The 11,978-nt window shown below is 43.1% G+C and overlaps 1 protein-coding gene across 10 annotated transcripts in view; it reads right to left on the minus strand.

Annotated features, from left to right (window-relative positions):
- LOC115178713 (sialoadhesin) overlaps window positions 1-11,435 on the minus strand; it is a 58,953-nt gene extending 47,518 nt beyond the window's left edge. For 5 of the 10 annotated variants that reach the window (XM_029740000.1, XM_029739999.1, XM_029739995.1 and 2 more), the window contains exons 1-5: window positions 3,811-3,909; window positions 1,834-1,877; window positions 1,023-1,100; window positions 404-739; window positions 23-241 (exon numbers count right to left, since the gene is read on the minus strand). In XM_029740000.1, coding sequence (XP_029595860.1) covers window positions 23-241; window positions 404-739; window positions 1,023-1,077 — 610 coding nt within the window. In that variant the 5' untranslated portion in view covers window positions 1,078-1,100; window positions 1,834-1,877; window positions 3,811-3,909. Of the gene's footprint in view, window positions 1-22; window positions 242-403; window positions 740-1,022; window positions 1,101-1,833; window positions 1,878-3,810; window positions 3,911-11,343 lie in introns of those variants that run through there. The other 5 variants (XM_029740002.1, XM_029739996.1, XM_029739992.1 and 2 more) reach the window with 3 other exon arrangements.
- Between the last annotated feature and the right edge of the window lie 543 nt (window positions 11,436-11,978).

The raw sequence follows: 11,978 nt of genomic DNA on the forward strand, positions 1-11,978 counted from the left end.
AATGTATTACATTCACACTCACACACTGCAGGAGAGTGGAGCTCCTCATGGCCTTTTACAGCACAGGAGTAACTGTCTTCATAGTTACTGGAGACTGGGTCTTTGTACTGGGGGGAGGTGCTCTCATCTAGATGTTGTCCGTTCTTGTACCAGATGTAGGTGGGGTTGTCAGTCAGAGTACAGGTGGTGATACAGGTTAGTGTCTTATCCTGATGTCCACCAGTCACCTTCACCTGAAGACCTGGAGAAAAAACAATATCACTGTAAATCCCTTTATCACTGACTTATCACTCTAATACAAAGATGGAAGAAATCCTATGTTATACAGACTATCATACATACACACCACACCAATTGTCCAGAACTAATTGTAATTGAACATAATAGCAGGTTTTTACTGTACCTGTGACAGACAGAGTGACTCCAGGACTTCCAGTATATGTCCCTCCTTCCTGATCTGTTAATAATCTGAACCTGTACGTAGATGAGTCTCTCTCTCTCAGATCTGTGATTCTCAGGGTACAGTCTTTCTCCTTATCCCCATGATACTCCACATGACCTGCATATTCTGGGTCCCGACCTATATCTTCAGTCTCCCATTTAGTGAACCAGAAGGTTGATGTGACTTTATGACCTCTGGGATATCTGAAAGAGCAGGACAGATCCACTGTTGACCCCTTCAAGGCACAGATACTCTGAGTGGTGTAAGTCACACTCCAGCCATACTGCCCCAGTACAACTGAAACACAGTCACACAACACAACATTTATTAAATGGAAATTAAGCAAAAATGGCTCTCACTAACAGTAAAGTTGGTCCACATTTTGTTGCCATAGTTGCTGAGTTGAGTGTGAATGGAAACCACAGATAAGCATCTCTCAATGAGGAGTGAAAGACAACTATATAAAGTGAAGTAGATACACCAAACAGAACAGCAGAATAACATTATGACTCTTAACCTTTTAGACATGTTTGTAAATTGAAACACAGGGCAACTAAAACAGTTGTGAAAGGGGCCATACCTGCCACAGACCAGAAAAAGACCACCAACATACTTCCTGCTTGTCTCAAAGCCATTGTTGCATCTCCCACCCTGCAGTCTTAGAAACATAAACAACAACTCACTCTATTGCTGGTGAATAACTACATAATCATCATCATCATTATCAACAACAACAATCACTTATTGAACAGATGTGTAGAACTGTAAACACATATTTCTACATTGATTGTTCTGAAGCTGTTTTATTCTCAGAACCCCAAATATAGGAAGATAAATGTTCAATCCTCTACGGTCAGTCAAGCTGTACAGCAGCCTAAAGACTGACCACCAGGTTCAATGATATCTCCTATCCCCAAGCTGTGAGGATAAACAGCAAGTGACACACACACACACACACACACACACACACACACACACACACACACACACACACACACACACACACACACACACACACACACACACACACACACACACACACAGAGTGCATCTGAGGTGAAGAACCATAAGGCCCATGGAGTCTGTATAAAATTCTAGAGACCTGGTTGTTATGGATGTAGAAAAGTTAAAACACACATCCTACACAGTATAGATGTCAACACTACTCCCTATCAGTCTGGTCCTGAAGGGCCCTCAGATAAATCCACTGTGTCATTCACACACACCCACACCGGGGGAGACACTTTATGAATACTGGCCCTGATGTAACAACCAAAACACAGCTCAAAACATAACAAGAAGTAAATGATACATTACCCTCAAGTATATGACTTATGACTAAAAACAAATAACCCAAAACTATACTTCAAGATATTATCAAGAGTACTTACAGAGTGAAGTGAAGGGGAGAGGTCTTGAACAGTGAGTCAACTGACTGGTAGTGAGTGAAAACAAGAAGTAAGTGTTGAAACATTATAAAAGCAGTCAGAACACAAGTAGCTAATGCAGAACTGTCCTTCATGTTTAATTAACACAGTAACATGCACGACGACCAGACCAGCACGTCAGAAAAGGGCTGTTACTGTATTTTAACAGAAATTGTGAAAAAGACGAGTCTGGCCCTACAATTATTTTATTTAAAATATGTGTTCATTTCCAATGTGATCTTTATACAACATACAGATCCATGTAAACAATGTGTTGACTGTACTATTGTCAGAGCTATCCTTTATGGCAGGAAAGGGCTAGAGTCAAGTGCAGGACACAAAGGTCCGTTTGAACAGATGTTTAATATTCACTGATAAATAAAGTCGCCACAAGGCAGGGTGCGCAGAACACAAGACAGGAGGACAGCTCCAAAATAAAAACATACGGGGCGCAGCCCGGCAACCCTAATGCCTAATCCAAAAATTACGCGGCGTAGCTGAAGCAGCGCAAAATGCCGACTACCACACAGAACATCACATGTAGTAATCCCGCACAAATTCCCAAACAAAAAAGACAAACTAAATACCCCCCCACTAATGACTAACAAGGAACAGGTGCGGACCTAGACAGACAAAACCAAAAGACACAGAAATGTAGATCGGTGGCAGCTAGTAGGCCGGCGACGACGACCGCCGAGCACCGCCCGACCGGGGAGGGGCGCCACCTTCTGTGGACGCTGTGACAACTATTTATAACGTTAACAATGTATTGTGTTGCCTTGCCATTCTGAGTTCTGTATATACAGGTCAAAGTTCCATGATGTCATCCAATTAGAACCCATTTAATTTATACACCCATGACCGTCACTCCTCATCAGCAGCATCAAAGTGGTACTGAAGGTTCCAGTGTTCTAGACTAGATCTCTCCCTACTGGCATCTCAACATTACTGCAGCCTCCAGTCCTCATGATGTCCTCATTCATTTGGGAAGTAATGGGAATACAATGAATGTTGTTCCCGTCATTCCAGCCAATATAATGAGTCCATCCTCCTATATATCCACTCACCAGTCTCCTCTGGTGTACAGTACTGGTAGTAGCTTTATCTAGCAGAGACATCAATGAACATCACCACAGCCTGCTGTATTGACTGTGAAGTCTATTGTAGTCTGCTGTACATAAATAATACCACTTAGAAGACTCAACTACCCAAAGCAATATACAGTCGTGTGCATATATTTTACATATGGGTGGTCCCAGGAACCAAACCCATTATGATGCAGGTGCCATGTTCTACCATCTGAGTTACAGAGGACCATATTCTGTATAGTCTAATGTGCATCTATAGATTTCTAATATGATTCAGGAGGCCTGTGAGAGGACAGACAGGAAAGTAGAACAGGGAAGTGAAACTGAGTGTGTGCATCTAAACCAACAAAATCACAACCCACCATCACTGCATCTCATGTTAATACTACTCCTAAACACAACCCACCATCACTGTGTCTCATGTTAATACTACTCCTAAACACAACCCACCATCACTGTGTCTCATGTTAATACTACTCCTAAACACAAGCCACCATCACTGTGTCTCGTGTTAATACTACTCCTAAATACAACCCACCATCACTGTGTCTCATGTTAATACTACTCCTAAACACAACCCACCATCACTGTGTCTCATGTTAATACTACTCCTAAACACAACCCACCATCACTGTGTCTCATGTTAATACTACTCCTAAACACAACCCACCATCACTGTCTCATGTTAATACTACTCCTAAACACAACCCACCGTCACTGTGTCTTATGTTAATACTACTCCTAAACACAACCCACCATCACTGTGTCTCATGTTAATACTACTCCTAAACACAACAATCTACTATAATCTACCACTGTCTGAGCTTTTTAAGATATTGTCAAGCTTACTTACAGAGTGAAGGGGAGAGAGGTCTTGTAATGAACTATCTGTCAGTCTGAGGAAACAGACACTGACTGTGAGGTATGAGGTCTGTGGTTGACATAACTTTGAAGTCGTGAAAGACCATAGAGTTGGATAAAAGGCACACTAGCTACAAAGGCTGTTTAAGCATGGGCATAACGTTGTATGCATCCTTCCAGTTTGTTTATCGACTGTCATTAAAATCATGGAGGTTGAAGAAGAAGAAATGTACTACTTTAAAATAGAGAGAGCCCTCAGTTGCGCTGCCGATATTGTAACAGAAGCCATCATGAAAAGAAGCAAATCTGTGCCCTCTATCCAACTCTATGTCTGTGACCAAGATGCTGATTCAGAGATGGCTTCCTTCCTCATTCAAACAGGCTGTGTTCAAGAGCATCAAAACTGTGACGTGTGACGGGTAAATTCTGACTGACTGACTGATCTACAAATCACCTTGCATGATAAATAACTACTTCAGATTATTTGTAGATCAGTCAGTCTTGACTCGCCTTCAAAGTCGGCTGCAATGTCAAACGCGGCCACATTTACATGCTTGACAGCCAATGATGTCAAACAATATGATAATAACTGTGGAATACGTTTAAAATCTTTCTTTTTTTATGACAGGCTAACCTGCAATATTTAACTTCTTATGGATGGTGGCAGTATTGAGTAGCTTGGATGACTGACGTGCCCAGAGTAAACTGCCTGCTACTCACTCCCAGAAACTAGGATCTGTGAATGGTTTGTCCTCTGACAAATCAACTGTAAATTTCGGTGTTCCTCAAGGTTCCGTTTTAGGACCACTATTGTTTTCACTATATATTTTACCTCTTGGGGATGTCATTCGAAAACACAATGTTAAATTTCACTGCTATGCGGATGACACACAGCTGTACATTTCAATGAAACATGGTGAAGCCCCAAAATTGCCCTCGCTAGAAGCCTGTGTCTCAGACATAAGGAAGTGGATGGCTGCAAACTTTCTACTCTTAAACTCGGACAAAACAGAGATGCTTGTTCTAGGTCCAAAGAAACAAAGAGATCTTCTGTTGAATCTGACAATTAATCTGGATGGTTGTACAGTCGTCTCAAATAAAACTGTGAAGGACCTCGGTGTTTCTCTGGACCCTGATCTCTCTTTTGAAGAACATATCAAGACTGTTTCAAGGAAGGCTTTTTTCCATCTACGTAACATTGCAAAAATCAGAAACTTTCTGTCCAAAAATGATGCAGAAAAACGAATCCATGCCTTTGTTACTTCTAGGTTGGACTACTGCAATGCTCTACTTTCCGGCTACACGGATAAAGCACTAAATAAACTTCAGTTTGTGCTAAATACGGCTGCTAGAATCCTGACTACAACCAAAAAATGTGATCATATTACTCCAGTGCTAGCCTCCCTACACTGGCTTCCTGTTAAGGCAAGGGCTGATTTCAAGGTTTTACTGCTAACCTACAAAGCATTACATGGGCTTGCTCCTACCTATCTTTCCGATTTGGTCCTGCCGTACATGCCTACACGTACGCTATGGTCACAAGACGCGGGCCTCCTAATTGTTCCTAGAATTTCTAAGCAAACAGCTGGAGGCAGGGCTTTCTCCTATAGAGCTCCATTTTTATGGAATAGTCTGCCTACTCATGTGAGAGACGCAGACTCAGTCTCAACCTTTAAGTCTTTACTGAAGACTTATCTCTTCAGTAGGTCCTATGATTAAGTGTAGTCTGGCCCAGGGGTGTGAAGGTGAACGGAAAGGCTGGAGCAACGAACCGCCCTTGCTGTCTCTGCCTGGCCGGTTTCCCCTCTTTCCACTGCGATTCTCTGCCTCTACCCCTATTACGGGGGCTGAGTCACTGGCTTACTGGTGTTCTTCCATGCTGTCCCTGGGAGGGGTGCGTCACCTGAGTAGGTTGAGTCACTGACGTGGTCTTCCTGTCTGGGTTGGCGCCCCCCCTTGGGCTGTGCCATGGCGGAGATCTTTGTGGGCTATACTCGGCCTTGTCCCGGGATGGTATGTTGGTGGTTGGAGATATCCCTCCAGTGGTGTGGAGGCTGTGCTTTGGCAAAGTGGGTGGGGTTATATCCTACCTGTTTGGCCCTGTCCGGGGGTTTCATCGGATGGGGCCACAGTGTCTCCTGACCCCTCCTGTCTCAGCTTCCAGTATTTATGCTGCAGTAGTTTATGTGTCGGGGGGCTAGGGTCAGTCTGTCACATCTGGAGTATTTCTCTTGTCTTTTCCGGTGTCCTGTGTGAATTTAAATATGCTCTCTCTAATTCTATCTTTCTCTTTCTTTCTTTCTTTCTCTCTCTCGGAGGACCTGAACCCTATGCCTCAGGACTACCTGGCTTGATGGCTCCTTGCTGTCCCCAGTTCACCTGGCCGTGCTGCTGCTCCAGTTCCAAGTGTTCTGCCTGCAGCTATAGAACCCTGACCTGTTCACCGGACATGCTCCTGTCCCAGACCTGCTGTTTTCAACTCTCTAGAGACTGCAGGAGTGGTAGAGATACTCTCAAAGATCGACTATGAAAAAGCCAACTGACACTTACTCTTGTGTTACTGACTTGTTGCACCCTCGACAACTACTATGATTATTATTATTTGACAATGCTGGTCATTAATGCACATTTGAACATCTAGGCCATGTACTGTTATAATCTCCACCCGGCACAGCCAGAAGAGGACTGGTCACCCCGCATAGCCTGGTTGCTCTCTAGGTTTCTTCCTAGGTTTTGGCCTTTCTAGGGAGTTTTTCCTAGCCACCGTGCTTCTACACCTGCATTGCTTGCTGTTTGGGGTTTTAGGCTGGGTTTCTGTACAGCACTTTGTGATATCAGCTGATGTAAGAAGGGCTATAGAAATACATTTGATTTGATATGCATATTATTAGTAGATTTGGATAGAAAACACTCTGAAGTTTCTGAAACTGTTTGAATTATGTCTGTGAGTATAACAGAACTCATACGGCAGGCAAAAACCTGAGAAAAAATCCAAACAGGAAGTGGTCTGTAGGACTTCAATTAATTCCCTATTCAAACTACAGTGTCTGTGGGGTCATTGTGCACTTCCTAAGGCTTCCACTAGATGTCAACAGTCTTTAGAACCTTGTTTGAGGCTTCTACTGTAAAGTGATGATAAATAAGAGCTACTGGAGTCAGAACACTGCCAGCAGGGCATGAGCCTGAGGCATGCACTTTCACATGAGAGGTACCTCAGTTCCATTGCATTTCTGAAGACAAAGGATTTCTCCGGTTGAAACTTTGTTGCGGATTTGCGATAAAAACATCCTAAAGATTGATTCTATACATCGTTTGACATGTTTCTACGAACTGTAATGGACATTTTTTAGTTTTCGTCTGACATGCGCGTCCTGAATTTGGATTTGTGAACTGAAGGCGCGAACAAAAAGGAGGTATTTGGACATAAAGTATGGACTTTATCGAACAAAACAAAAAAAAATTGTGGACCTGGGATTCTTGGGAGTGCATTCTGATGAAGATCATCAAAGGTAAGTGAATCTTTATAATGCTATTTCTGACTATTGAGTGACTCCAACATGGTGGATATATTGTATGGCATGTTTTTGTGTCTGAGCACCGTAATCAGATTAGGATCAGGCTGTTATAACTGGTGACTGGGTCTAGGATCAGGCTGTTATAACTGCTGACTGGGTCTAGGATCAGGCTGTTATAAATGGTGACTGGGTCTAGGATCAGGCTGTTATAACTGGTGACGGGTCTAGGATCAGGCTGTTATAACTGCTGACTGGGTCTAGGATCAGGCTGTTATAACTGCTGACTGGGTCTAGGATCGGGCTGTTATAACTGGTGACTGGTTCTAGGATTAGGCTGTTATAACTGGTGACTGGGTCTAGGATCAGGCTGTTATAACTGGTGACTAGGTCTAGGATCAGACTTTTATAACTGCTGACTGGGTCTAGGATAAGGCTGTTATAACTGCTGACTGGGTCTAGGATCAGCCTGTTATAACTGCTGACTGGGTCTAGGATCAGCCTGTTATAACTGGTGACTGGGTCTAGGATCAGACTGTTATAACTGGTGACTGGGTCTAGGATCAGACTGTTTTAACTGCTGACTGGGTCTAGGATCAGGCTGTTATAACTGCTGACTGGGTCTAGGATCAGACTTTTATAACGGCTGACTGGGTCTAGGATCAGACTGTTATAAATGCTGACTGGGTCTAGGATCAGACTGTTATAACTGCTGACTGGGTCTAGGATCCGACTGTTATAACTGCTGACTGGGTCTAGGATCAGGCTGTTATAACTGCTGACTGGGTCTAGGATCAGGCTCTTATAACTGGTGACTGGGTCTAGGATCAGGCTGTTATAACTGGTGACTGGGTCTAGGATCAGGCTGTTAAAACTGCTGACTGGGTCAATGATCAGTCTGTTTAACTGCTGACTGGGTCTAGGATCAGGCTGTTATAACTACTCACTGGTTCTAGGATCAGGCTGTTATAACTGGTGACTGGGTCTAAGATCAGGCTGTTATAACTGCTGACTGGGTCTAGGATCAGACTGTTATAACTGCTGACTGGGTCTAGGATCAGGCTGTTATTACTGGTGACTGGGTCTAGGATCTGGCTGTTGTAACTGCTGACTGGGTCTAGGATCAGTCTGTTATAACTGGTGACTGGGTCTAGGATCAGGCTGTTATAACTGGTGACTGGGTCTAGGATAAGGCTGTTATAACTGCTGACTGGGTCTAGGATCAGGCTGTTATAACTGGTGACTGGGTCTAGGATCAGGCTGTTATAACTGGTGACTGGGTCTAGGATCAGGCTGTTATAACTGCTGACTGGGTCTAGGATCAGACTGTTATAACTGCTGACTGGGTCTAGGATCAGGCTGTTATAACTGCTGACTGGGTCTAGGATCAGGCTCTTATAACTGGTGACTGGGTCTAGGATCAGGCTGTTATAACTGGTGACTGGGTCTAGGATTAGGCTGTTATAACTGGTGACTGGGTCTAGGATCAGCCTGTTATAACTGCTGACTGGGTCTAGGATCAGACTGTTATAACTGGTGACTGGGTCTAGGATCAGACTGTTATAACTGGTGACTGGGTCTAGGATCAGACTGTTATAACTGCTGACTGGGTCTAGGATCAGGCTGTTATAACTGCTGACTGGGTCTAGGGTCAGACTGTTATAACTGCTGACTGGGTCTAGGATCAGACTGTTATAAATGCTGACTGGGTCTAGGATCAGACTTTTATTACTGCTGACTGGGTCTAGGATCAGACTATTATAACTGCTGACTGGGTCTAGAATCAGGCTGTTATAACTGGTGACTGGGTCTAGGATCAGGCTGTTATAACTGGTGACTGGGTCTAGGATCAGGTTGTTATAACTGCTGACTGGGTCTAGGATCAGTCTGTTATAACTGCTGACTGGGTCTAGGATCAGGCTGTTATAACTGCTGACTGGGTCTAGGATCAGACTGTTATAACTGCTGACTGGGTCTAGGATCAGACTGTTATAACTGGTGACTGGGTCTAGGATCAGACTGTTATAACTGGTGACTGGGTCTAGGATCAGGCTGTTTTAACTAGTGATTGGGTCTAGGATCAGGCTGTTATAACTGGTGATTGGGTTGGTCAGACGTTGTCCATTCTTGTACCAGGTGTAGGTGGGGTTGAGACTGACTCTACATTTGGTTCTACATCTCAGTGTGACTCTCTCCCCCTCTGACACAGACGTAGGATCCATCTCCAACAGGATATCTAAGAGGAAACATCAGTCATATTTGACTCCAGACAGGCTTGTCATGTGATTAGACTTGTCCTATTACAGTACTAATGGAAGGTGGAGTATTACCTGTGACAGTCAACATCACACCAGGAAGTCCAGAAAATCTCCCCTCATCTGTTGTTAGTAATGTGAATGTGTATTCAGCCGAGTCCTTCTCTGTCAGGTCTGTTATTGTCATGGTTTGGTGGTTCTCTGTGTTCCTATTGTACTCCACACGACCTGCATACTCTGGATATGAACTGAGATCTACAGGGTGTTTCTGTGTAAACCAGAATGAACCTTGTTCTATATAACTAGTGGGATGAGTGTAAGAGCAGGATATGTTCACTGTGGAGCCCTTCAAGACACAGATTCTCCTCTTGGTGTAAGTCACCCTCCAGCAGTTGAGACCCTGAGCACCTTTAGGTGCAAAGTAAAGAAGTAAACTTTTCATTTCAAGTCGTTTCAGTATAAATCATAACCATTTTAGCTGTTGGTATTGCTAGAGGGAAACACATTGTTTGAATCAGCACTTTTTTTCCCACTCACACACTGCAGGAGAGTGGAGATCCTCATGGCCTTTTACAGCACAGGAGTAACTGTCTTTACTGTTACTGTAGACTGGGTCTTTGTACTGGGGGGAGGTGCTCTCATCTAGATGTTGTCTGTTCTTGTACCAGATGTAGGTGGGGTTACCAGTCAGAGTACAGGTGGTGCTACAGGTCAGTTTGTTGTAATATATCCTCTCCAGATCTGAAGGGAGAGGTTATGAAACAATAATGGAGGAAGTCTGTCAGTCACCACCTTTTCACTGTTCTCATAGAACATGTAATAAATAACTTGAGTTGTACTATACTATTTATACAGTACCTGTGAGACTGAGAGTGAATCCATATGAATATTTCCATTCTGAATCCTGGTATGTTTTATATCTGAAGTAATATGTTGCTATGTCACTCTGTCTCATGTCTGTTATTCTCAGGATGCAGTCTTTCTCTGTAGTTCCACGGAACTCCACACGACCTTCATACTTAGGGTCCCATCTCAGATCATAAGGCTCATGATTCAACCATTTGTTATACCAGACAATCTCTGTGACTTGGGTCACACTGGGAACAGGACAGCGCATGTCCACTGATGACCCCTTTAAGGCACAGACACTCCTCACTGTATTTTGTCCCAGAACACCTGAAACACAAAATGAGAGAACTTCATCTGTGACATCAAGACTATAAAAAAACAGACATTACAATATTACATCCAAATGCATGTAAACATGTGCAGGATACTGTAGGACCCATCTACTCTAATGTACATTCCCTTATATCATTATAGGATTCATTTCAGTATACATCATGGAAGTAAAAAGCACTGGTGGCAAGAGTTGGGGCCAATCCCGTTTCAATTCCAGTCAATTCAGAAAGTAAACCAAATTCCAATTCCACAATTTCCAAATGTTCCTAATTGAAAAGCATTGAAAATAATTTCAATTGGAATTTCAGTCTACTTCCTGAATTGAGTGAAATTGTAATGAAATTGGCCCCAACCCTGCTGGTGGTTGACAACATTATACTGCTGCTGCTGCTGATGTGCAGAAGTGTGAATAAAAACCACAGATAAGCATCACTCAGTGAGGTATGAAATATAACCATTTAAGTGAAGTGGAGACACCTAACAGAACACACCAGAATAACATTATGATTCATATCCTTTTAGAAATGTCTGTAGATTATTAAACAGAGCAACTAAAAGATAAGAATGAGACCATACCTGCTACAGACCAGAGAAAGATCACCAACACACTTCCTGCTGTTCTCAAGGCCATTGTTGCATCTCCCACCCTGCAGTCTTAGAAACATAAACAACAAGTCACTCTATAGCTGGTGAATAACTCCACCTGATACATTGAAGTAGAAACTGTAAATGGGGTACAGGGCCTCATTACTGAAAATGAACCAGGCTCATATTGTGTTGTGTTGTGTTGTGCTATATGGTTGTCTATGTGAATACTGTCTGTCTGTAAGTCTATTGCACTATGTATGTAATGTGTGTGATGTGTTGCATGTCTGTCTACGTTTGTCTATTTAAGATGACATGCTGTATGATGCAATAATTACAATGAAGTCGTCATCATTATAAACAACAATCACTTATTGAACGGATCTGTAGAACTGTAAACACGTATTTCTACATTGATTGTTCTGAAGCTGTTTTATTCTCAGATCCACAAATATAGGAGGATAAAGGTTCAATCCTCTACGGTCCATCAAGCTGTACAGCAGCCTAAAGACTGACCACCAGGTTCAATGATAACTCCTATCCCCAAGCTGTGAGGATAAACAGCAAGTGACTCAGACAGACAGACAGACAGTCACTCACTCGCACGCACACACACACACATGCAA

The sequence above is a fragment of the Salmo trutta genome, chromosome 38 (genome assembly GCF_901001165.1).
Source record: "Salmo trutta chromosome 38, fSalTru1.1, whole genome shotgun sequence".
Lineage (NCBI taxonomy): Eukaryota > Metazoa > Chordata > Actinopteri > Salmoniformes > Salmonidae > Salmo > Salmo trutta.